Genomic DNA, 26,820 nt, shown 5'->3' on the forward strand with positions numbered 1-26,820 from the left:
ATCCGGACAGTCTCAACCTGACAGCATGGCTCCTGACTTCTCAGAGTTTGGTACCCTAACTATTTCATCGGATTCCTGTTGAATTCTGCAAGCCGCGCGAGCTCCGTCCATGAACACTTTGTATGCATGCAAGTGGAGGAGTTTCTGCATTTGGTGTGAAGATCACCCAGGGTTAGAGCCCCTGAATATAACTCAGGAACAGCTTCTGCCATATTTGCTGCATTTAGCGGAGAGTTGGTTATCTTTTTCATCGATAAAGGTTCACCTGGTAGCCATTTTAAGATTCACGAGGAGAAGGCATTTGTTACCATTGTTTAGTGATAGGCTGATAAAGCACTTCATGAAAGGTTACTTTCGCACATTTCCACCAATTAAAACATTTCCTCAGAGCTGGAGTCTTAAGCTAGTGTTGACGCAACTAATGAAAGCTCCCTTTGAACCTATGGCTTCTTCATCTATGAAATTCTTATCGTGGAAGTTGGCTTTTTTGGTGGCTATCGCTTCAGCACGACGACTCTCTGAGATACAAGCATTAGTCATAGATCCTCAATACTTGAGATTCTTTAAGGACAAAGTGATGCTGGCGACCAACCCTCATTTCAATCCGAAAATTCCTACTGTCTTTCAAAAACATTTGTCGATTGTACTACCTACATTTTTCGCGACTCCTTCATCGGTCGCGGAAAAAGCTCTCCATACATTAGACGTGAAAAGAGCTCTAAAGTTTTACCTTCATCGTACTCAGCAATTTAGAAATACAAAACAACTGTTTGTGGCCTATGGACGTCGACGAAAGGAAAGGCGATCTGAAAACAAGGACTAGCTTGATGGGTCTCGTCGACGATTGCCTTTTGTCACTCGAAAGCGGGGAAGCTGCTGGAAAGGCGTCCCAGAGCCCATTCCACGAGATGAACTTCATCTTCGGTGGCATTGTGGGCCGGGATTCCGCTGGGAGACATCTGTCAGGCGGCATCCTGGTCGGTGCCACATACATTTACCCGCCATTATTGCCTCGAACGGCAGCATGCAGACGGTATACCGATGGGACGAGTAGTCCTACGTCATCTGTTTCAGTGAGGTAAGCCCTGTTCAAGGGATTGTCCTTTAATCTATGTGTATATATATATATATATATATGTCGTAATATATTATGGTTGTTGTTGTTATTCTTTTCAAGCTAGCGTGTCACCGCTGAAGTTTAAAAAAAAAAGAGAAAATATTGGTTGGGATGTTATTGGTTTGCATTCACACCACCAAAATCAGGAGTACTGCTATACAATCTATTCTAAGCATGTGAATCCATGAAAGATCCAAAGCTGGAGAAGGGAATAGTTTCTTACCTGTAACTACATTTCTCCAGCATTGGTATCTTTCATGGATTCGCATGCGCCTGCCGGCCTCCCCTACATGCAAACTATATGTACCCCATCCTACTTTGGGGGGTTAAAATCTGATGGGAGCCGCGGGGTGGGGCTTTTATACCGCTACGTCCTATTGAGGCATGCGTGAGTGGCCCAAGACGACGTAGATAGGACACAGAAGTGTTGACATTTTTCCTGTGTAAAACGTATTTATAAAGGTACCGAGGGTTCCCCGCCTGACCAAGCATGTGAATCCATGAAAGATAGCAATGCTGGAGAAATGGAGTTACAGGTAAGAAACTATTCCCTTCTCTGTTCTCTGGAAGGCCGATGATTTGAATATTGTCTCTTCAGACGTGGCCTTTGGCATCTTCTGCTCTACTCTCCAGCATTTGTGTGCATCCTTACAGTTCAGAAACTTCTTTCCTGTCTTTTGTTTCCTGTTTCCTGTCTTGCGTTTCCTTTATCTTACTCTCTGTCGATCCCACCCAATCCTCAATTTGTGTCGGTCTTGTCTTAGGAGTGACACATCTACATCTGTTCATACTTATCCCACCATCATCTCCAGGGAAGTGTGCAGGGCCACTATCGCCTCCAGGACCTGCCCGTTTTCTTCGCCTCTGTCCTTGTCACTCACTGCATGCATATCTGTGTTCTTTTGCATTGATTTTTGTGTATAGTTGTCTGTTTTTGGGCTGTTTAGATCTTAATGAGGGAACAGCTGCCGGGGTCATCATTGCTGGCTAAATGTTTTATTTCTCAGCCAGTGTTGTTCACTGTTAGTGGGGGGAGGGGTATGGTGTGGGGGGCAGGGTTTGTCTATCTGTCTGTGCCCTCTCTCTGGGATTTCTCCAAGAACAATATTTCAATGGGGAACAGGGGAAGAGGGGAGCTGCTTGCGCAAGCCACATACCTACTGCTTAGGCTGGGGGCGTCAGGCCCTTGGAAGGGCCTCCCCCCCAACCACCCCAAAAAAATAAAAAAATAAAAAAAGATTTTCGGTCAAATTGACTCGAGCATATTGTCATTCGATCAAATGCATTTGACCTATAACCAGAGCATTTGACCTATAACAAGAGGATATTAGTGCTGATTTACAAGTGTCAACAGGAGAAGTTGGAGTCGGAGCCTGAGCTTGCTCTTTAGTTACTAACGATGATGATAGTATCATGGCATGTGGATCATGTATAACTTGGATGTTTAAAAAAGGTACTCTTATTATAGTACAAGTTAAAAAAGATAAGTACAGTTGAATAAATCTATAGGCACTTCCACCATAGCTAACATTTCATACAAACCAAGCTTGTCTCATACCTTGGGCTGCACAACATCTTGGTTGTCTCCCCCAACCTCCTCCAGATCACCAACCGAAGATATCAGGCCTCTTTAAATTTCCTCCCCACACTTGTTTAGGGTTCTATCATCAGCTCCTACCTTCCTCTTTTGGGTGTGCAGCTCCACTGTTTACCTCTGTTGCCTCCAGCGGCCTCTAACTGCGGTGCCCTTTGCTGCAGTGGGCTTCCGCTGCTGCATATAACACAGGGCATGGGGGCAGGGTCCCCTCTCCTGGGCTTCACAAAGATGTGCCTATTGTGATTGCTGTGTCTAACTACAGTGCCCTTTGCTGGTGGAGGCCTAGATGTACTAAAAGTAGGTGACGCAATGGTTGCAGTACGACACACAGAGAGGACTTATTGTGATGTTGAGAGGTCACTATGTACTGTGAGTTAGACACGTTGTTTCCAGACCAATGGGGCATGCCATGATGGTAAGAGACTCTTAGCTGCTCGGGAAAACTAAAGACAATGAAGTTACGAAGAACAGCAGTGACCCTACGGGCGAATGTCTAAAAGCAGGGAAGGACAAAATCTTGCAGAGGGTAATACATGGTAAGTGTTGAATGAAAGGCAGGAAGAGCAGAGCAGAAAACGGAACTAGAGCAACTAAAGATACTGAAAGCAGTAGGACTGGGCAGGAAGCAATGAGAAGCTTTGCGAGGAAGAGAGAACTGCAAGGCGGTGTATAAAATGGTTGTGAAATGTAATCATGCATTGCTTCTCCGTAGCTGCTCTAAAATCCACAAACATTGCTTCTTCAGTCGGATCTTCTCCTACCTGGACCCTAACAACGTCTGTGGCCATGTCCAGTTTGGATTTCACAGCCAACATTCTACATAATCGCCCGTTAACCGTGACTCAAATTTTCTGACTTTGTCTCACCGCTTTAAATTAACCTCTATACTAAATCCTCTGGACCACTCAGCCACTTTTGATACAGTAGACCACTCCTCTTTCCTTTATACCCTTGTAGACCTTGGAATCCAGGATGCTTCCCTTTACTGTATTGCCTCTTACCTTTTTCACCAGTCCTTCTCCATCCGTTCAAATGTTGCCACTTGTAATCCAACCTCCCTCCATATCTGAGTCCCTCAAGCTTCAGTCCTTCCCTCATACTATGTACTTTCTAAGCGTACTTCGTCAGTCAACTGATTTCCTCTTTTGGCTTTTCCTACAAATATTTTCAGATGGCACTCCAGTCACCTTCTCCTTCACTTTCTTTACTATTGACCTCTATGCAAGCCTATCTCACGGCTACCACCAGCCTCCTAATGAGGCCCATTGTCTTTTTTTAAATAAGAAAGCCCAAAGCTCTTAGTACTTTGAGAGCTTGTATGGTTAATCGTATTTCATAACCAGCTGACAGCCGGGTTCAAAAATCATCCCTGAGCAGCCTTTCTTGTTTGTCCTCAAATCTGCCCAACAAACAGTATCTCAAATCAGCAGTGCTTTTACAGTCACTCTGAAAATGCTTCAATGTTTGTGTAACATTATCATAGCACATTAAACAAAGACTAATTCTGCTAAATGTCTTGTCCCTAGAGTTCACAACTTCTCCTTTAGGGATCTAATTAAGGCGCACCCTCAGGAAGTCCATCCTTGTATTTTTGTCTGGTAAGTACGTAAGATATCTAGGGAGGTGACCACACAGTTTATCATGTTGGGACTATGATTTTGCAAGCTTTAACCTCTGGGTGTGGTCTATAGTCTCTATCCAATCCTGCCGTAAAAAAGAGCCGACTTAATGCCCATCAGATTTTCAATAAGATCTTCCATTGTGCGATTGCACTTGCAGAGTAATTTGACAACATAGGCTTCCAAATTCGTTAATACTGAGCAGGAGCCTTTCTGCATCTCGCAATTTATATCCTCATATAAAGACTTCACCAACGGATTTGCAATCAACCTCTACAGAGAGACCAGTTTCCAATCCATACTTGCTTTCAGGGTATGTAAACCTAGCTCAAATCAGGCTCACTATTGGTAAAGGCAAGGGTAAATGCAAGGTCTTTTTGCAAAATGCTCCTTCGATCTTGGGCCAGTTCAATGGTTGTGAATGTAAACATGTCTCCAAACCATATAGAAGAGACAGTATGATCTTCCTTTTATAGAATCTTATTACTGGAGCACGAACAAATGTGCAGTACACCCTATATATCTTTTTCACTTGGCCCACCAGAGGTGCTGCCTTTAATTCCAAGTCCAATTCCAGATGCTTAAGCGTCTGGATTGGATGTAATTTAAAGCCTAAAAGTTGATTTCAGTGGCTCATTGGACCGTTTCCTCACGAAGCTGCCACTTAAATCGAGGTGCGTTCTTCTGTGATCTCTTAAACAGCAGTATTGTTGATTTTTGCTGGTTAACCTTAAGGGTATTCATCCTAGCATATTTGCCAAATGCATTTAAGAGACGCTGGAGACCCACAGGTGTGTGGTCCAGTAGGACAATATCATCAGCGCATGTTATAAAAAATGTATGACTTGCCCGCTGTGGGAAACTCATGGTGACAACCAGTAAGACAGTCACAAGTGATCACTGTTCAAGGGTGTTTATTGTACAATGAATTCTGAATGCGGGTTGGAAAAACGCCTATTCTAAACCTAAATCTAAGATGGGAGCAAACGTCAACCATCAAATGAAAATGAAGGCAGTCCCAGTAGTGTTGTGTCAAAACAAAAATGGCCTATACTATGAAACCTATTGCCAAACCTCACAACTAATACAAAAAGGGGTGTGGGATAGTTCTCAAGAAAAGAAAGAAGTGTTCTCAAATAATATGTCAGGATGCAGTAGCGTGGGGTCTCCTTTCCCCACGTTTTGAACAGTGGGTAAGATAGGAGCTTGAAGCACAGTACAGTCTCTGGCTTTTCCAGCTTGAGACGACAGTTCCAGTGGCTGCTATCAGAACACTCTCTCTGGCTTTCCCAGCACAAGATGATAGTTCAGCTTTTAACCCTCGAGCTTTCAGTTATCATGGCCGTTGATGGCCAAGTTTTGATTCTTAGCCTCCCCTCACCGGGTTTACTGTGGCTCTCTATCTGGTTTTTAGTGACTCACCCATCTTTACTTTCAATGTTCTCTTTTTACGCAGTTCAATGTTTGCAGGATTCACGTCACTTCCCTTTCTTCTGAATGCTTGTAGATCAAAGTCTTTCGATTGTACAGGGATTTAGCTCGACCCTCTATATGACCACTTTGACCTATTTTGCTGGCCCTCCTACTGCATTCTGGTACTTGTAGTTTCTCTCATATGGGGCTCGACCAGAGTCTCTCGAATTAGCACCCACGTGGTGCCACTTTTCCTCTGTAGCTGGTCTCCCCTTCACACTTTAAACAGTTCATTCAAAGTTCAGCAGCTTTGGTTAAAAGATGCCACTTTGCGATTCCTACTCAACACAGCCCGCTTTTTATCACTTTTCCCCTTGATTTACTGGCCATGATGAACCTCTTGGCTGTTGCTTCTTTGGAGTCAAGGCTGGTACCACGGGCATGGGAACTTTCCTCGCTCCTGCTTATCGGCATAGGTTTGCCCCATGTACCGTTGACATCTGCTGCAGGACACTTGTGCTAATGTTTGCAGTCTTAGGCTCTCCTCTACAAAGGCTCTGCAGGTCTGGGACGAAAAGGGCAAGGTTACTTCTCTCCTCGCCACCCTATTGATTCCTGCCGCCTTTTTCCTTCTCTTGAACTGCTGCTTGTCAGCTGTCTCCTCGTGCTGTCTCCTGTACTTGCCTTGCTCTCTTGCTCCACCTTTTATCCCTGTGGGTAAAGGAAAGGCTGTCAGGTGTGTGTGGTTATCGCCAGTAATTACCTGACTCTGCCTGACCCTTCGGTTGGGACACGTCAGGTAAACAGTTTCATCATTAGTCCGTTTTCTATCACAGTAACAAAAAGTGTTTGTATTGGAAAAAGAGGGTGTTAGAAGTTTTGCTTGTTCTACGTGTCAGGATGGGGAAGGTTTGCAAAATTGACGAGAATGATCGGGATGCAGAACAGAACATAGTGGATCATGGGACCAGTAGTATTCTGTCATAGGAGATTGGGGTTTCAAAAGATGACATTCAGAGGGACGGGATTGGCAGCGTTTGCTGGGTAAGCGGAAATAGTGGGGTTTGTGACATGAACAAAGGGGATTGAGGGAATCGTAGTGTTTTGTCCCATCAGGTTGGGAATGCGGAAAATGATAATGGTATGGACGGGAAGAAGAAGGATGGGGAGTATTCGAATGGAGACCGGTGAAACAATGATTCTGGGAGTTATGCTTTTTGGGTGTAACCAGGTTTGGAAATGTAGAGGATTGATTACATACAGAGGGGATGTTGGATCGGGAGGAAGGGAGGCAGATGCAATAGAGCCCATGAAAGCCTCCGATATATGGCCCTCCTCGTCTTCTCTGGCAAGATACTGCGTCTCCCTTTGGGTATTCTCCTGAGCATAACCCCGGGCTCACCTACCCAGGTGATCTTTTCCCGCTCATCTGCCTTTCGGGTCAGGATAAGAGAAGGTCCTCCCTTTCTTGGCCACCCGAAGAAGGGACTCTTGAGGTTTTCTACGTGAGATACCTTGAGGTAATTTCACACTGCCAAATTTTGGACTTACTAAAGTACTGGAGGTCAAACATTCTGCTAGATCTGCTAAATAGAGGTTAAATACAATGAGAGCAACAATACACCCCTGCCTAACCCCTCTTTCAGTATGCACTTCCCTTGACAAGTCTCCAGACAGGTTCACTTTTACTCTTAGAGTAATATGCTCATGCATGCTCATTAGTATCCCCAAAAGTGATTTGGGGAGAGCCCATGAGTCTATCTTCCACCATAGTCATTCATGGGAGATAGTATCAAAGGCCTTTGATAAATCTAGCCACGTCCTATAAAGTATGGGGCCTTTTCTTTCCCTTGAGTCATTTGCGATGATTGATGTTCGCAAGTAATTCAATGATGTTGACAGGCCTTTCTTAAAGCCGGTCTGGAATTTTGGGATAATCGATTTCACCATAAGCTACTCCTCTAGGGCTTTTAGCACAGTCCTGGCAAAGATCTTACCGTCAGCATCTAGAAGGGCGATCAGGCGATAGTTGGACGGATCTGCCCGATTGCCCTTCTTATAGATCGGTATAGTTATCGCTGACTTCCACATGGGAGGGAGCTTTTGCTTATTCAGTATTTCTCTGAAAAGCTTAATTAGGATCCCAGACCAAAGCTGTGCATTCCCCTTCAGTATTGTATTTGTTAGACTATTAGGGCCTGATCCTCTCGAGGATGAAGATGTTTTAAATTAGATCTTCAATTAGATCTTCATTCAGAGTCATCTCCCATCTCTCTTCCTTACTAAGTTTGTAGCTGTCAGTATTAGTCATTTTGTACATATTGCCAAGGAAGTCACACCAGGAGGTTTCGAATATAACGTTACTTTGTACCTGAATTTGCGGGGTCATCATATTATTCATTAATGCCCAAAAGCAGCAGGAGCTTTTGTTGTGCAAGATCTTTAACTTCTGTTCAGCATCTCGCTGTTCTATGAGATATCTATAGGTTATTATGCATCTTTTTACTTGATTGATATAAGGAGAATGTTATATAGGGAAATCATTACCCAGGTTTTGAATGGAGACCCTCAGCGTTTTTGTTCACTGACGGGTTTCTTCATCGAAGATGTGCGGATGACTAAAGGATTTCATTTTCAATGATTGTCCTGGGGGATCCAGGTCCCATAGGAAGTCCACAAAATTCGAGCACAAGCTTGTTTTGACTAGTTCCTCAGAAAAAGGTAATCTATCAATGAGCCAGAGGTTCCACGCAACCAGGTGAGGGCTTGTGGAATATCGCCCTTAATACCCCCGTTCACCATCATTGGATCCCAGCCTGTTAGAAACCTCAACCATCTCATACCATTTACGGTTGGGTCCCTGTTCAAATGATTTCCACAAGCCGTGAAGTCCCAATACACTGTGAATTTAGATCACCTCCTAAAATGATAACAGCTAAGCCATATTCAGTTTTTATTCTAAGCAACAAGTCCGACAGAGAATCCAAGAAGTCTATTGGGGTGGAAGAGGCAGGGTTCCAATATATATTCACTGCGATAATATATGTTTTAATAGCACCTTTAAGAGTGACCAGGGCGGCTAGGAAGCCATTAATTGAGGTCTTCAAACGTATCACATTTGAGCTAATTGCAGAGCGAACAGCAATATCTTGCCCACCAATATTACGTCCACAGAACCCTTTAGTCGCTAGTAGATTAATCGTCAGAAAACAATCTTAGTTTAAGTTCTGAGTCAGCCAAGTTTCTTGGAATAAGATTAAGTCATAGGTGCAAAACAGATATCTCTCATTTCCTTTGTGGTGAAAGAGCTGGAGCCACGCCTATTCCAATCCAAGATCTTAAGGTCATTGTTTACTAAAAAGTATTTTCAGAAGCCCTTAACCTCTCGACAACTTGGCCTATTATATCTGGTAGCATAGACCACATTTTATTTTTGATCTCCACAGACACAGATCCCTCTTCAGTTACCAACGGTTGGAAAAATGTTTGCCCACCCGAAGAGAGGGCTAAGGCTGCGTCTTGCAGTTTACAAAACCAGTCTTCTAAGGCCTTATTTGTTCTATTTTCTTTTTGCTTGATTGGTTCAGATGATACTGCGAATCCCATTTTTTCAAGATCAAACATATATAACATTGGGATATTCTCTAAAATGGATAAAATGCGGCTGCGATTGTGCCCTCTTTCCCCTCGCTTTTCCTGTATCTTCAGCCATATTTCGGTATGGCGAAAGCATGATTCACTTGACATCAAGTGATATTTGGTAGCAAGTATACCTGGATCCCCCCAACCATATCACAGCCATCAGTGATACCACAAGACTCCTGTGTTTCACCTACAGTCGGACATTGTGGTTTAGCATTCACCTTAGCGTTTGTTATGGAGGAGTTCAAGCAGACAATTTGAGTGGCTTTAGAGTTCTCACAGGTTTCTTTCGGGCAGCTTGCCACAACATTGTTTGGATCAAAATCCTTATATTTCTTGCTCTAATAGAATATTGGCTCCAGTTTTTTAAAAATTCATTACTTCGTCGGTTTGAGTTCCCGAAGTAACGGTATTCCCCCTTCCAGCACTAGTCTCGTTCTGCAATGATTATCTCAAGACCTGAGGGCCTCTAATATTAGGGTTGAATGTCCGATTTTCATTGTGTTTTTTTTCCCCCTGTTTAATATGTCTGTAGCCATCTCACATGTTTTCAAATCAGTGGGCTTTGGTTGTGTTACATCTCAGACATTTATTATTGACTTTGTTTGAGCTGTCTTGATTCCTAGTCTGGGCTGACAGGCTTCCTTTGATGTTATTCGTTGATGGCTCATATTTTGCGGGAAGTCCTTTCTTTGCGGATTCTGATATCCATTTGAAGGAAGAGTCAGTAGGCCGTATAGAAACTTAGCTTTGACTGTGTTTTTTATTGTTTGGCCTTTCGGATTTTTTGCTTTTGCAGCCCGATTTAAGCTTATTATTTCTACATTAATCTCTGGTTGGTCATTATTTTTTTCTTTTTACCTTTGACTTTCTTTCGATTTCTGCACCCAACTTCTCGAGGGCGAGTTATTTCCAGAGATGTATACTTTATCGCTTCCAGCGGATCAACAAATGAGCCTTAACATATCAGTGAATCATTAGCTGCATGTGCAAGTCGTCTGAACTCCTCCAAAACAGATTCAGATAGGGGGTAAAGTCTAAATCTACATAATAAGAAGATGGGCTCAAGTCTTCCTCCACTAGTGCCGACGCCTGATGAATCACAGCTTCCTTTGTTTTTTCATTCATCGACACAAGGGGATTATTCACAGGTATTAACCCTTCGATCACCTTATGGAGCTCACCGATGTTCTCTTGTTTTACCGCTTCCCCCCTAAGATCGTTTATTGCTTCCAGTATTGTTTCATTTAATACTGTCTTTAACCCAACCAAAGTTGATTCGGTATTACTCGCTTCTTTGGACAACTCCAACAGCGTACCCGAGTTGGCTTGCACTTCTGTTAGCATCTCAAATACGTTAACTAACAATGTTAATACAAAGTTCAGAGCGGAGAGGGTGGCGGTTGATTCCGCTGTTTTAGCTTGTTGTAGTTCCATTTCCATAGATTCCTCTGTTGGTGACAGTTCAGAATGTAGCGAGAGAGCTTCTATAGAGTTCAGGGCATGAATAGATGATGATTTAGCCCTCTGGAAAGAGGACTTGTAGAAGCCCCGACTTGGGCTGGATGAATAAACCAAAGGGCTACTTTCTAGAACATCCTTTTGTGTAGTCGTGATACTTTTAATGTTGTTGACTACTTCAAAAGGGTTGGCTTCACCCTAACTCCAGCACTTTATTGCATGAAAGCATTTGTTGATTTATTTCTGTATATATACAGCTGTCAATGTGTATTCCGGAACACCTAGCAATGTTGCCCTTAGTTAAAAGGTAGAGTTAGTTGGCGTTTGGCAAAGTGATTGTTCTGTCAAATCCTGGCCATTGTCATTTACATGTTCATATATACGTTTGTATGGACTTGAGCCGTGGTCACTATTAACGGCACGTTACTCTCATCTCTTCTGTCTTGAACATGATTTTCTTGAGCTGGTTCCCCTGCAAACCTAAAAACAGAGTCTATCTCTGGTGTTCTTAAATCATCTGCCAGTGCGCTGCTTTGCAGGTTACCTTTCAACATTTTGCATGTCTAGTTTTGGCACCAAAGAGCCACGATTGTTTTAGGCTCACCAAGTCCGAGTAAACGAATAAGGCAGGAGTCAGCGAGCGGGTTGCCTGTCAACTGTGGTGCCTGTGAACCAGGTCAGGGTGGAGTGGTTTATTTTCAATTACTGTCTGCGTGACCAAGAAGAATCTTACTTTGAGCTGTGCAAGACGGGGGAATTTTCATTTACACAGAGTAAATGTAACAGGCATGCCACAAATACACATCTTTCCGGCTCCGACCCACTTAGATGCACTGCTGACCACTGCCGACCACACTCAGCTGCCACACTCTGCGCTGCGCTCCGGGTGGCAAACTTGATTTTAAGGCTTCACAGGGTAAAGGGCTCCTCCTCTCCAGAGTAAACAATCTGAAAATACTGCTGCCTCCACTGCCGAGCATCCTCAGCTGCCACACTCCGCGATTGTTATTAGTCGCTCCTTCTTCTTCTCAGTAGATTTGTCAAACATTTCTTCAAGTATGACGTTAAAACTTATGGCACAATAACACATTGGGCCTCATTTCGAGTCCGGTGGTAACCGAGGCGGTAAAACCGCCTGGTTACTGCCGGACTCGTATTACCATTCTGCCTCCGTGACTCCCGGAATTACCGGGGCATTACAACCCCGCTGTCTCAGGAATTCCGGAGACGGAATGGTGTTAATCCCCATTCCCATTGAGTCCGATAGGACTCAATGGGGATGGGGATCATGGAAACACCGGCACAATCTCGTGATGGTGCCAGTGTTTCCTCGTCCGCCTGCAGGCGGGCGGTGTTAAACCTGCCAGGTCAGACCTGGCGGGTTTGACGCCTCCGCCTGCAGGTGTTGTGATCGCCCGGCATGGAAACAATGGTGGCAGCGGGTTTACCGCAACCGTTGTTTCCATACCAGGCGAGTTATAATGAGGCCCATTGACTTTGTGTGTTACGTCTTGTTGGAGCCTTGATGCTGCTGTTGGTTCACTTGGGGGGTGGGAGGGGTTTTAGAGAATTCCTCTGTGAAAAGGGAGTCTCTCCATGTGAAATCCTGCTTGCCGCCACCCCTTGGGAATGTTGCATAGCGGGCCACCTCCCTACTCTCACAGGGAAAGGCTCCCCTCTGGGGAGAAAGGACTGAATCCCGCGATTTGTCACAGGGGTCAGAATCGGAAGGGGCTGAAGATAATGTAGGAAGGTCAAGCAATGATATAAGGGAGGATAAGGTTATGAATTTAACTTATTTTTTTTTCAAAGTACTAGTAGTGCAAGGTTTGGGTTGGAAAAATGCCACAATGATTCTGGAAATAATCTAGAAATAATAAGATGTACATCTTTAAAACGGTTTTTGGAACGGACATACATTTAAAGTATACAATAAATGAGTATGTTTAATCGTGTCATTTTTATTTACAGAGTACGAGGAGATTTTGATGTGTCAACTAATTGTTTGATTGGCGCCCATGGATATTGTACGCAAGTGAGTATTTCTGTTCTAGGATTTGCTTCTACCCAATGCACAGCAGATTGCAGAGGATTTATAGCTACATACACGTTATCTGTTTGTGAAATGCCCAAAAAGTTGTTTTCCTTTTGGAAAATATCACCTTTTAAATGTGTGAACTATTTCCAGGTCTTTTTTTCCACTTTGGAGTAAAATGATGAAAATGAGAAGGGGTCTTTCTTCTGTATCCATTCTATCTGCTAAATTTAGGATCATAATGTTTGAAAATTAATTTTTATTAAACTCTGTGTCTCCGCCTGCATCCAATCAGAGAGGTTTGAATGTGTATGGATTTCCACCTGCTGTTTACAATTGTAAAAGCAGATGGACTCCATATGACTCATTGTAATGATGGTTTCTATGTTCATGCATAGCATCCCGGTGTCGGCTCGGAATGCCCCACAATTCTCCAATTTCACAAATCTCTCAACAATACCTGACCAAGGACTTATTCCAATACATGCACATACTGGTGCACAGACCTCACAGTACTGCGCTACTGTAAAAGATGCCAGGCCAAATGCTGGTTACCCACACTCTGTACAGCTGTCCGCTGCTCTTGAGCTGGGCCAGAGCTTTTTATTTGAAACAATAAAATAAATAAATAAATAGCGGCAGCCATGACGTATCACAGCCATGTATGCGTATACACAGGGCAGCACTTTTGGCCACGGCTCTAAAAGGGCCAGGAATTGGCAGGATTCCAGTGCCTTTTACCATCCCCTCAGAAAATTATCAAAATCTTACAGACCGCAGCACAGATGCAAAGATGGCGGCAAAGGCATACTGCTCCGCTGTATTGTCACTTCCTCCCTCTTTGTCAGCTTTGGCTCCTCCAGCCACCTGCTCCAATCGCTCTCCTCCCCAGAGTCTTGCATCAAATCTCATCTCAACAAATCCTTGCTCTTTGTTATTTGTCTTTTTGGGTGTACCCTTTTTTATCTTCAGGTTATTCACCTCTGTCTTAACAATTGTGTGCTCTCAACTTTGCTCCAATACCCAATTTCATTTGACAATCTCCCCCCTCACTTCCTCATATTCTCCTACTTCCTCCTCCTTCACTTTCTGAAGGATACCCAAAGATCCCTCTTCAATTTCACCTTCCCAATGTTTTTTTTCTTCTTCACATCCTCCAATATTTCGTTTGGACCCTCTGCTTCAGTTTCCTCTATCTCCTGTTCTTTCTTTATCCATCCCTCATCAATAGTTCCTTTCAATAGCTGTTTATTCTACTCTCCGTCTTCAACCCTTTGAGCCCATCTCTCCCAACGCTTAAGATACCATAACTCTCCAAATTTCTTCACCTCTTTGGGCACCTTCTTCACCCTTTTGGCAACTTATATCTTGACAATTATGGTTCCTGAATTCACTCTTTACTATCACACCATCATGACCTATACGAGCACACCACAACTATTCTTTGCTTCTCCTCTATTTATTTAACTTCCTGGAGCAACCTTTCCCCAGACTTTGTGGGTCCTCCTTCTCCCAACCTACTGGGTCTCTCTACTCCCATCTTTTCGTCTTGCCTTTTCCCAGTCTTTTAGGTCATCCCTGAAGCCTTCTTTCTCCTCCTTACCCTAGCCTTTTTGGTCTTTCCTCCAGCCTTTTGGGTCTTTCCTTCAGCCTTCTTCCTCCTGCTCTCACCAGGCTTCAAGGGCTCTGCACCAGTCCCCTGCCTTCAGCTCCTACCCAGCCATTTTCCCTTCCTTTCTCCATCCAACACCAAAGAAGATCTTCCTCCTACCGCCACACCCACTAATTGAGCCCTTGAGGTTTTATAGTGCATTGGCCTCTCCTTCCAGCTCCCCTCTAATGGAATGAGGATCATGTATGGCGGTTTCACATGGGAAACTTGGGAATTATAGTTCCTTTGGCCTGGATGGATCTGGACCTCAGCTTTGGGACCCATGTCTGATATAGTAGAGTTCCCAAGTCCCTCTTGTCCTTCAAGCTACTGGCTGATTGTTTTGGGGACATCTTCGTCTAACCCGGGTCCCACTGTTGGTTTAAATGGATTGTGGAGCAACTTAATCACCCACACTAGAGGAGCCAAGCATACCAGCACTGCCATCCCTATAGGAAACCCGCTCCTTAATTTTCTTAAAGGGGGCAGAGTAGTAACCATGATCCTATGACTAAATGTCTCTGTTGTGACCCCACCAGCTACTAACTTGGTCAAACAGGCCACTTTGTCCCAAATCCTATTGTGGTTCCACCCTTACCCATATGAAGAAGACTCCTGAAACATGCCTGGAGATATTTAGAAGTGCATGCCTTTTGTCAATAAAAGCTTTTCACAATCGGATGCTCAGTGTAATGGAGAACATGAGAATCAAATATACGTTATATCATAGTGACCTCACAACATTTCACTCTCTCTCTATTGCTCCTTGCCGCATGTCTTCTTTAGCAGTGGCCTCATGCTCTGGGCTAAGGGCACATCCATTCAATCTTATACCTCAGCCACTCTGCCAAAAGAGGAAAAACTCCCGAGATACCTTAGGCAAGAAGGTTTACATAAACTCAATTCTGCATTAAGAAAATTCAGATGGGTTTTTGGCAGCATGCAATCAGCATATCTAGAAGGAGTTGGCAGACTAAAATGGACTTTTCATCAGACAAACAGGCCCATCTGACTGCAGCCCAATGGGTCGGCAAGGAGAACATGCTGGCGGATGCACTGAGCAGACAGTCATCAACCTCCCATGAGTGGGAACTCTGGCAAACATTTCTGGAGGAGATTTTCTCCCATTGGGGAACTCCTCCAGTGGATCTCTTCGTGTCCAGTCTTAACAGGAAGTGGAAGAGGCTCCAGAAAATTCCCTCATCAGGGAGCTCTGGGAGATGACTTGATAGTTGAGTGGGACTTCAACCTACTCTAGTATTTCCCACAGTTACCTGTCATAGTGCTGGTTTTCAGGAGGCTATGCCTGTTTGGGTCCACAATGATATTGATCGCTCCAGACTGGGCCTGGAGAACGTGGTACACAGAGTTGCTGGACATGCTCATCTGCCCTCACTGGCCTCTACCAAAGACGAGGGACCTCCTCTCCCAGTCGGAGGATCGGGTTCTGCACCCAAACCTCTGCAGCCTGAACCTTCATGCCTGGCTGCTGAAAGGCTGAGGTATATAGAATGGGATTTGTCATAGGATATTCTGGACGGTTGTACGTTATTTCGCCGCGGTATTTTTCATTGTGTGTTTTTTCATCGCCGTTTTTTTCCCAAAAAACTCATTGGTTTTTTTTGTTTTTTTAGGGGGGGGAGGGTTACTCCCCCAAGCACCCCTTCATTTTTAAAATTTTTTTATTCCCTTACACCCACAACCATATATTTAATTTTTTAACCCCCCCCAAAAAAAAAACTATGAGTTTTTTTCGAAATAAAAACGGCGATGAAAAAACACGTGATGAAAAATACTGTGGTGAAATGCGTGTATACCATTCTGGACATACTCCTCCCTGCTGGAAGACCCACCACCAAATCCATATATGCCTGCATGTGGCATACGTTTTCGGCTTGGTTCCAGGAGATCTGGATCCTTTTACCTGCTCTACATCCTCTGTGTTGGATTTTCTTCTGTCTTTGATCCAGACGTGCCTGCTGATTGGTATGGGGAAAGATTATCTTACGGCCATTTCCGTCTTCAAGAGGACCCCTGAGAAATGCTCCTTCAAAGGGATTGTGTCCTCCGACGTATTCCTCATCTTAGATATCTCCTTCCAGCTCTGCTGGCCTCGGAACATTTTTCTCTCTAGAGGGCGCTGCGCGTCGACGTCCTTCGAGTCGATGTCCCTCGACAGCCGCCGTTTCGACGCCGACGTCATCCTGGCTATAAAGGTCGCGCGCAGCGCCCGTTGCTCAGTTCCGTTTTTCCGCGCGTACTCAGTGCCTCGGAACACCGTTGCTCAGTTTTGTCAGTTAAACCTATTTACCTCAAGTTATTCGATACCGTACTCGATGGCTTCTTCGTCGGAACCGACAACTCCTCGATCCGGCTTCAAAAAATGCCGAGATTGTGGGAAAAAGATGTCGCTGACTGACCCTCACAGAGTTCGTCTGTGGTGTTTGGGAGCTGAACACCATTGTTGGGAGTGCGAGGACTGTATGTCCATGACAGCTAAGGCCCTGAAGGAGCGTAGGGGGAAGCTGGAGAAAGGTAAGACTTTTAAAGCTTCTTCTTCGTTGACGAAGTCGAGACATTCGTCTCCTCGTCACCATTCGCGCTCCAGATCTCGGAGTGGGTCTCATCACTCCTCGAGATCGAAGCACTCGAAGAGGAGACGTCGAAGATCCCCTTCTCCGTCTTCCTCTTCCTCTGTTTCGCCAAAGAGAATCCCGTGCCCCACGAAACATAGTTCCCGGGCTGAATGGGAGGAATTCCGCAAAAATATGATGAGCGTCTTCGAGAAAGCGGCCTCGACCCCCTCGAAGACTGCCGAGAGCGATGCTCTAGTCGAAAGACCCGAAGGTCAAAAACGCCGCGATCGTCATGATCTCTGCTTCCAAAAGGTCAGGGTTTTCCCAACTCCCTTGGAAGCAGATCCATAACCCAGGTTCCGAGTGCCAACCAGTCCCAATTGGGACCTTTTGGACCCAGTCCGGGCGTCAGTGGCACCAGGCTCAAAAATATGCCCAGTCCCAGCGCTGCGAGCGCCGGGCTCATAATGCTTGGGTGGACTTACCTGCACCAGACCATGCTGCTTACTTGCCTGCCAGTTGAGCCTCTGATCCTCTTCTGTTTGGAACTACTTTTCCTGTTGGGTGGGGCAGGAGCCACTCCCTAGATTCAGAACACTGGAACTCTTCTGAAAAGCAGGAACTCTTTTCTTACCTAGGCGTGGCTGTGGAAGGAGAGACCTAAGCACTACAGGAGGCTATTTAAACCACACCCGATGGATGAATCTTGCTTTGCATTATTCTGCATCCTCTGCAGCAGAACGCTCATCGTGTCTTCTGCATCTGATCCTGGGCCTAAGGAATAAGGCTTACCATCCTGAATTCAGTCTTCAGCAACACCTATAAAGACAAGAAAGAACAGGTTAGCATTACGGTCTTCAGTGACAGTTCTTCACTTACCTGGTCCATCGGCTGTCACCAACGCCTCGCGCTGCATTCCGGCATCTGAAAGACAAAGGCTTACCTACTCTTCGTGCGCTCCGGAGGTCTTCACACTGCATTCCGGCATCTGAAAGACAAAAGCTTACCAACTCTTTGCATGCTCCGGAGGCCTTCGGCGCTGCATCCCGCATCTGAAAGACAAAACAAGGTGCGTTTAAAGACATGGGGGAACTTTAATACTCACGTGCCATTACTCCTTTCCACATCTAACCCAGTGGGTATTCCGGCACCCTGCAGCCGCTCCGAACTTGTACCTGCAAAATAAAAAGACAGTTAGAGCGCATCGTGAAGCAGGCAACAAGCGCTTACTTACCTGCTTCCAGGCGCTTCTATTCATCACACGGGCTCCATCTTCAACTCACTTCAGCCCGTCATCCGCCATCGCCGGAACCCTGCAAAACAAGAAACATCATTACTAAAGACTTTAAAGACATTAGAATTACTCGAAACTTACCGTTCGTGCAGTAAACTACGGACAGCAGTCCTCTGAAGTCAAGAGGCCTGCTCCCCTTATCCAGTGAAGAAACTGGTTACAGCACCCTGCCCCGAGGCAGATGGAGAGCACGGCATTCACTTACCTAAGGTGAGAGCGTTAATCTTTGGGGTTCTACAGGAGAAGAGAAAGGGAAGAAGAGAGAGACATTCAATAACCCAGTTCCTTAATCCCATATTTTCTATCTGCAGACATCTTACCCTTCGAGTCAGACATACAGTGCACAGAGGTCCAGCCCAAAGAGCCAGCCGTGTGTTACACATCACCTTTGAAGATACGGTATACGCCCAGTCAAGACCGGCGCCTCTACGGGAATCAGGTGAGCGTTACAGAACGCAAAGCCTACCACAAAACTCCCGTCCAGGCGCTATGGAAACCTCGGATACCGACCAGCTAGCCCAGTTACTTGGGGAACTAAGGGCAGAAGTGCATGCAGCCCGTCAGGAAACGAACGCTCTAAGAAGGGAACTGATTATTTCCAAGGAGCGAACAGATGATCTCGCTAGACAATTGCTACAGTCACAAGCCGGACAGACCCCGTTACCCGCATCTGGGGGAAATCTTCCTTCTACATCCTCTATGAATCCAGTGCAGATCAACCTACCTGGGAATGTACCTCTGGCGCCGCCCGAACGATTTTCTGGTGACCCAAAAAGGTTTGCAGTATTTATCAATCAGTGCCGGTTGCATTTCTTATGCCGGCCAGCAGCCTTTCTAACTGATCAAGCTAAAGTAGCTTTCGTGCTTTCGTACCTTAGTGGCAATGCGGCAGACTGGTCGATCCCTCTAGTAAATCAAGATGATCCGGTCCTCCATGATTTTCAAGCTTTTCAGCTCAGTATGGAAAAACTGTTCGCAAGACATTCACAGGGGCAGGCCTTGGACAATGAGCTTCTTTCGTTGCAACAAGGTAATCAAGACCTTTTGGCTTATATTGCGTCTTTCAACAGACTGATAGTGGAAACTCAATGGCCTGAGGACAAAAGGATTACGCTGTTTTATAGAGGTCTACGTGGAGAGCTCAAAGATGTGTTAGCCCAAGTAGTGAATCCCCCACAAGATTGTTCGGACTATATAGACTTAGTCGTTCAAATAGATCACAGACTGCAGAACAGGAAGGCCGATCGTTCCAAGTTTGATGCTCGAGTATTTTCCAAACCGCCAACTCCTTCCAAAGGAGTAGACTCCGGGGAACCCATGCAAATAGGGGGTCTGAAAGGTCCTCTAACACAAAAGGAGCGGGAAAGGAGAAAACAGTTGCAATTATGCCTCTATTGCGGAAACTCAGGGCACTTTCTTCGAGACTGTCCGGTGAAACCTGCCAAGAAGGCAGTAGGAGCTGCAGTTACCAAAGTTACAAACTCTGAGCAGGGAAACAACCTCGCCCGACAAGAATAGAGGTCCTCTTGCCGAGCGTGAAAACCAGTTCCGTGACCTCGCATTTCGTGATACCTATGGTCCTCATTAGCCCTGATAATCCGGATCGATTACATGCAATTGAAGCTTACGTCGACAGCGGTGCCATCGGCAATTATGTGGATCATGAAATGGTTTTGAGGATGAATCTAACTCTTTGTCCCAAGGCTGTAAAGGACGTCATTACTACGGTGGATGGTACGGAGATAGCCTCCGGGCCAGTAACGCATACCACTCAAGAGGTGACGCTAGTAAGTCAAGATGGACACCATGAGAAGATCGTTTTCGATGTGATCAAGGCCCCTCAGTTTCAGATTATTCTAGGAATACCTTGGTTAGAGAAACACAATCCTCTGATCGATTGGCGAGCAAGAACGGTCCAGTTTCCAGAATGTGTCTCTACTTGTCACCCTCCACCTGGTGTTGCACTGGCAGCAATTTCTTCAGAGACTCCCCAGTTACCTCCCGAATACCTAGAATACCAAGATGTTTCCCGGAAGGATCAGGCTAACTCTCTACCTCCTCATAGGTCTTATGACTGCCAGATAGACCTGATACCTGGATCTACTCCTCCTTGTAGTAGAATTTATGCCCTCACCGAGCCTGAGAACCTTCACCTTCGACAATACCTGGATCAATACCTGGCAAATGGGTTTATTCGTCCTTCCAAGTCCCCTGCTTCTTCAGCTTTGTTCTTCGTTCCAAAAAAGGAAGGAGACCTTAGAACTTGTATAGATTATCGCTCCCTGAACCAGATCACCGTTAAGAATAGATATCTGTTACCTTTGATCCCTGAACTCCTGGACCAAGTCAGAAAAGCATGCATATATACAAAGCTGGATCTTAGAGGAGCTTACCACTTGGTACGAGTAAAAGAGGGCGATGAATGGAAGACGGCCTTCCGCACCAAGTATGGGCTATTTGTATATCAGGTCATGCCCTTCGGACTTTGCAATGCCCCGGCCGCCTTTCAATATTTTATGAACGATGTCCTCAGAGAGCTCATAGATGTGTGTGTTGTTGTTTACATTGACGACATCCTCGTTTATTCTTCATCGGAATCTGAACATCGGAAACACGTGAAAATGGTCCTCGAAAGATTGCGTCAACACAAACTTTTCTCTAAGTTGGAAAAATGTGTTTTCAACGTGACTGAAGTTGAATTCTTGGGATTCATATTATCACCTGGCGGAGTGCGTATGGATTCAAAGAAGGTCGATGCAGTTCTCAAATGGCCATCACCATCCTCCGTAAAAGGTGTGCAAAGCATGTTAGGCTTCGCTAACTTTTACCGCAGGTTTATCCCCGAATTCTCTCGAATAGTCCAGCCCATCACTGCCTTGTTAAAGAAAAACAAACGTTTTGAATGGTGTACCGAGGCGGAACAAGCTTTCCAGGATTTGAAGACTAAATTTATCTCTGCACCAATCTTAAAACACCCTCGCCCCGATCTCCCCTACATTGTGGAAACTGATGGTTCAAGCCTTGCCATGGGGGCAGTTCTATCACAAAAGGACCCGGTAACCAATCAGTTGCATCCCATGGCATTTTGGTCCCGCAAATTCTCGCCTCCTGAAATCAATTACACCATTACTGACAAGGAACTTCTGGCTATCAAGTCTGCCTTTAAGGCTTGGCGGCATTATCTGCTGGGGGCCCGACACACCGTTACTGTGATTACGGATCACCGAAACCTGCAATATTTGAAAACCGCAAAAGCCCAATCCTCTAGACAACTCTGTTGGGCATTATTCTTTGCCGAGTTTGACTTCATAATTACCTATCGACCTGGTACAAAGAACGGTAAAGCTGATGCCCTTTCTCAGATGGGAGTGAAAGAACACTTGATCAATCCTAAACCTGTACCAATCATTCCCGAACAAAGAATTCTGGGTGTAATCGCCACAGAATCCATAGAGGAAGTTAAGGATAAAGCCAGGCAACTTGTAACTCCAGCAGACATACAGAATTGGCATCTGCAAGGAAAGGACTTTGCAGAAAAAGGACAACTTATTGTATTTCCAAGAACGATTATACCTACCCAGCACAGATTTACAGAAAAAAGTAATCTCTTGTTATCACGATTCTTTAATGGAAGGACATCCCGGTATGGCCAAGACCTCAGAAAAGATCAAGCGCTACTTCTGGTGGCCGTCTTGGAAAAAAGATATCAGAGACTTTATAATGTCCTGTGGAGTATGCGCCCAAAACAAGAGTCAAAAGGAAAGACCAGCAGGCCTCTTACGCCCTATTGACATCCCACCTCGCCCTTGGCATACGCTTTCTATGGACTTCATCACCGATCTACCTCCATCCTCCGGATACAATATGATTCTAGTAATCGTGGACTTATTCTCCAAGATGGCGCATTTCATTCCGCTCAAAGGCGGCTTGCCAACAGCAGCAACTCTGGCCCGAGAATTTCTCGAAAACATCGTCCGACTGCACGGTTTTCCTTCGGTTCTAATTTCGGATCGAGGTAGTCAATTTATTTCTCATTTTTGGCAAAGTTGCTGTCGGTCGGCTCAAATTGATGTGAGACTATCGACCAGTCACCACCCTCAGACCGACGGACAAACCGAGAGGACCAATCAAACTCTGGAACAGTATTTACGCTGCATGCTGCAACAAACTGAAAAAACTTGGAAAGACATCCTTTGGATAGCCGAATATGCCTACAATAACTCTGTCCATTCGGGAACTGGGAAAACCCCGTTTTTTCTTTTGTACGGCAGTCACCCTCGAACCTCGGAGTTGGATCCCCTCCAAGATCTTGAAACACCAGCAGTAGACTACCTGCATTCTACAATCACCCAAGCCTTTAAGGAAGCTGTTTCTCACCTTCAAAGGGCTAAAGAACAATACAAGAAAGGAGCAGATCAACATCGGAAGGAAGCCCCTCAATATCAAGTAGGGGATCAAGTCTGGTTATCCACCAAATATCTACCTCTAAAAGGGCCACGCACATTCAACCCAAGATACCTTGGTCCCGATTCCATCACTACCATAGTAAACCCAGTAGCGGTCAAGTTGGACTTGCCCCCGCACATGAAGATACATCCGGTCTTCCACGTCTCTCTATTAAAACCCGTGCAACCTCAAACCCGACTAACTAAATCTCCAAAACCTATCCTAGTTGATGGAGAACTCGAGTTTGAAGTCAAAAGCATTCTGGACTCCAAGATCTCCAAATCTAAACTATTTTACCTAATTGACTGGAAAGGCTACGGCCCCCAAGAGAGATCCTGGGAACCTGCTGAATATGTCCACGCTCCTCGCCTAATCAAAAGATTTCACCGAACATTTCCTGACAAGCCAAAACCCCCGGAGAAGCCCGGTTTGGGAGGGGCCTTGAGGGGGTTACTGTCATGATCTCTGCTTCCAAAAGGTCAGGGTTTTCCCAACTCCCTTGGAAGCAGATCCATAACCCAGGTTCCGAGTGCCAACCAGTCCCAATTGGGACCTTTTGGACCCAGTCCTGGCGCCAGTGGCACCAGGCTCATAAATATGCCCAGTCCCAGCGCTGGAAGCGCCAGGCTCATAATGCTTGGGTGGACTTACCTGTAGCAGACCATGCTGCTTACTTGCCTGCCAGTTGAGCCTCTGATCCTCTTCTGTTTGGAACTACTTTTCCTGTTGGGTGGGGCAGGAGCCACTCCCTAGATTCAGAACACTGGAACTCTTCTGGAAAGCAGGAACTCTTTTCTTACCTAGGTGTGGCTGTGGAAGGAGACACCTAAGCACTACAGGAGGCTATTTAAACCACACCCGATGGATGAATCTTGCTTTGCGTTATTCTGCATCCTCTGCAGCAGAACGCTCATCGTGTCTTCTGCATCTGATCCTGGGTCTAAGGAAAAAGGCTTACCATCCTGAATTCAGTCTTCAGTAACACCTATAAAGACAAGAAAGAACCGGTTAGCATTACGGTCTTCAGTGACAGTTCTTCACTTACCTGGTCCATCGGCTGTCACCAACGCCTCGCGCTGCATTCCGGCATCTGAAAGACAAAGGCTTACCTACTCTTCGTGCGTTCCGGAGGTCTTCACACTGCATTCTGGCATCTGAAAGACAAAAGCTTACCAACTCTTCGCACGCTCCGGAGGCCTTCGGCGCTGCATCCCGCATCTGAAAGACAAAACAAGGTGCGTTTAAAGACATTGGGGAATTTTAATACTCACGTGCCATTACTCATTTCCACATCTAACCCAGTGGGTATTCCGGCACCCTGCAGCCGCTCCGAACTTGTACCTGCAAAATAAAAAGACAGAGCGCATCGTGAAGCCGGCAACAAGCGCTTACTTACGTGCTTCCAGGCGCTTCTATTCATCACACGGGCTCCATCTTCAACTCACTTCAGCCCGTCATCCGCCATCGCCGGAACCCTGCAAAACAAGAAACATCATTACTAAAGACTTTAAAGACATTAGAATGACTCGAAACTTACCGTTCGTGCAGTAAACGACGGACAGCAGTCCTCTGAAGTCAAGAGGCCTGCTCCCCTTATCCAGTGAAGAAACTGGTTACAGCACCCTGCCCCGAGGCAGATGGAGAGCACAGCGTTCACTTACCTAAGGTGAGAGCGTTAACCTTTGGGGTTCTACAAGAGAAGAGAAAGGGAAGAAGAGAGAGACATTCAATAACCCAGTTCCTTAATCCCATATTTTCTATCTGCAGACATCTTACCCTTCGAGTCAGACATACAGTGCACAGAGGTCCAGCCCAAAGAGCCAGCCGTGTGTTACACATCACCTTTGAAGATACGGAATACGCCCAGTCAAGACCGGCGCCTCTACGGGAATCAGGTGAGCATTACAGCGAGTCGCAGTACCCGGCGAAGGAAACCTCTCGAGCGCGTCACGAACCCTCGAGCAGGACTATGACCTCCAAACCTTCCTCGAAGGTTCCGTCGACGCCGTCGACGAAAGTTCCGTCGAGGTCGATGTCTTCGACGCCGTTGACGAAAGGACCTTCGACACACGAGTCTGTCGACTCGACGCCAGCGTCGACACCGGTGTCGACACCAAGAAAAGTCACGGTTACGACACACCCAGTTTCTATCCCCAGGTCCTCGACGTCGATGGCTTCGAGATTGTCGAGTAGAATCCCAATTCTGTCGAGGTCTTCGAGGCCTCTGCCTTTGTTTTCGACGCCACGCTCGAAGCCTTCGGCGTCGACGACATCGACGTTTTCGAGGCCGATTATGACAAGTTCGGCACCCTCAGCCTTGGAAATGGGGTATACACCCTTTATGAGTTCAGAACAATTGAGAACTATGTCCCCAATATTGGAAGAGGGTGAATTGTCTGAACAGGAAGACACTTTTGAGCTGCAGGGTCCTGTAACCCCAATTAGAGAGGAATTTTCCTCTGAAGAACGCAGGTTAAAGGATCTTCATGATTCCTTACATGAGGCAAGTGGGTTAGACACCTCCCCTGAGGTGGAGTTTGCTAGGCCAGACCCGGAGGAACATGCTGAAACCCCCTATAGAGCCTTAATGGCCAGGATCACAGAGTTTATGGGGTGGTCTGCACCTTCACAATCTTTCCAACAAGATGACCTCACGGATATTCTTGACAAAGGCCCACAGGAGGATCCTGTGGTGCGTTTTCATAAAGCTCTTCAGAGGAAGATCATGACAAGCTGGGAAACCCCAGATGTCGTACCAGCAGTAAATAAAAAACTGTCTACAAAGTACAGGGTATCCTCTACAGACCCGGAGTTTTTGTCTAAACACCCATCCCCAGAAAGTCTGGTGGTACAGGCAGCATCCTTTACCGATGTCAAGACGGCTTATCCTACCGTCCCACAGGACAGGGACGATAAAAAATATGATGCTAAGGCAAAGAAAGTCTTTTCAGCATGTAGCATGGCGTTAAAATCTGTTAATGCTACTTGCACCCTTGCTAGGTTCAGCCATACACTTTGGGAGTGTGCTTCTACAGCGGCTGACTGCATCCCGGAGGGAGAAGAAAGGGATGCGTTCCTGAATATTATACAGGACGGTAAAGACGCTATGTGCGAATCCCTCCAGACGGGCATTGATTTGGCTGACAGTATCAGCAGAGCAATGGCGGCAAGTACATCAACCAGGAGATTTGCTTGGTTGAGAAAGTCTGGTTTTGCCCCAGATGTGCAAGCCAGGCTCTTGAACATGCCATTCGATGGCTCTTCTTTGTTTGGGAAAAAGGCGGATGACAGTTTAGAGAAACTGCAAACTTCAAAAGCAGCAGCAAAATCCCTAGGAGCTGCAATCCGTCAGACTCCTTTTCGTCCCACAGGAACCTCTGCGAGGGGCAAGTCCTTTCGCTTCTACGCCGCATTCGGAAGAGGTAGAGGACGACCGGCTCAAAGGGGACAAAGAAGAACTACCCGAGGTGGACGGGGTAGATATTCAAAAGCCGCAGCAACAGCAGGTGCCTCTTTACCATCGGCATCTGCATCAGCCGCCCCAAAACCACTCTGAGGACTTCCCTCACAGGACACCTGTAGGAGGCAGGTTGACTCAACATCTGGCGGTATGGCAGGCTATCACGTCAGATGCTTGGGCATTGGAAACAGTTGCCCAAGGTTACTGCCTGCCTTTCCTACGTATACCTCAGAGTCATCCACCGGGGATCAGCTCTCAGAAAGCTCCAGATCCGCTCCTCTTGCAGGAAATTTTGGACCTGCTAGAGAAAGGTGCCATAGAACTGGTACCTGTAGCGGAGAGGAACAAGGGCTGGTACTCCCCTTACTTTCTCATTCCGAAGAAAGACGGAGGACTGAGACCCATCTTGGACTTGCGAGAATTGAACAAATTCCTCAGGAAAGACAAATTCAAGATGGTCACTCTTTCTCAGATCCTCCAGGCCCTTCAGTTCCAGGACTGGTTGGTAT

General features: G+C 45.9%; 1 protein-coding gene across 1 annotated transcript in view; it reads left to right on the forward strand.

Annotated features, from left to right (window-relative positions):
* Nucleotides 1-26,820, forward strand: part of MINDY4 (MINDY lysine 48 deubiquitinase 4) — a 1,976,984-nt gene that overhangs the window by 1,617,548 nt on the left and 332,616 nt on the right. The window contains exon 14 of the mRNA XM_069647706.1: nt 12,821-12,884. Within this exon, the coding sequence (XP_069503807.1) occupies nt 12,821-12,884 (64 nt within the window). The remainder of the gene's footprint in view (nt 1-12,820; nt 12,885-26,820) is intronic.

This window comes from Ambystoma mexicanum, chromosome 2q (assembly GCF_040938575.1).
Source record: "Ambystoma mexicanum isolate Mex_15411 chromosome 2q, UKY_AmexF1_1, whole genome shotgun sequence".
Lineage (NCBI taxonomy): Eukaryota > Metazoa > Chordata > Amphibia > Caudata > Ambystomatidae > Ambystoma > Ambystoma mexicanum.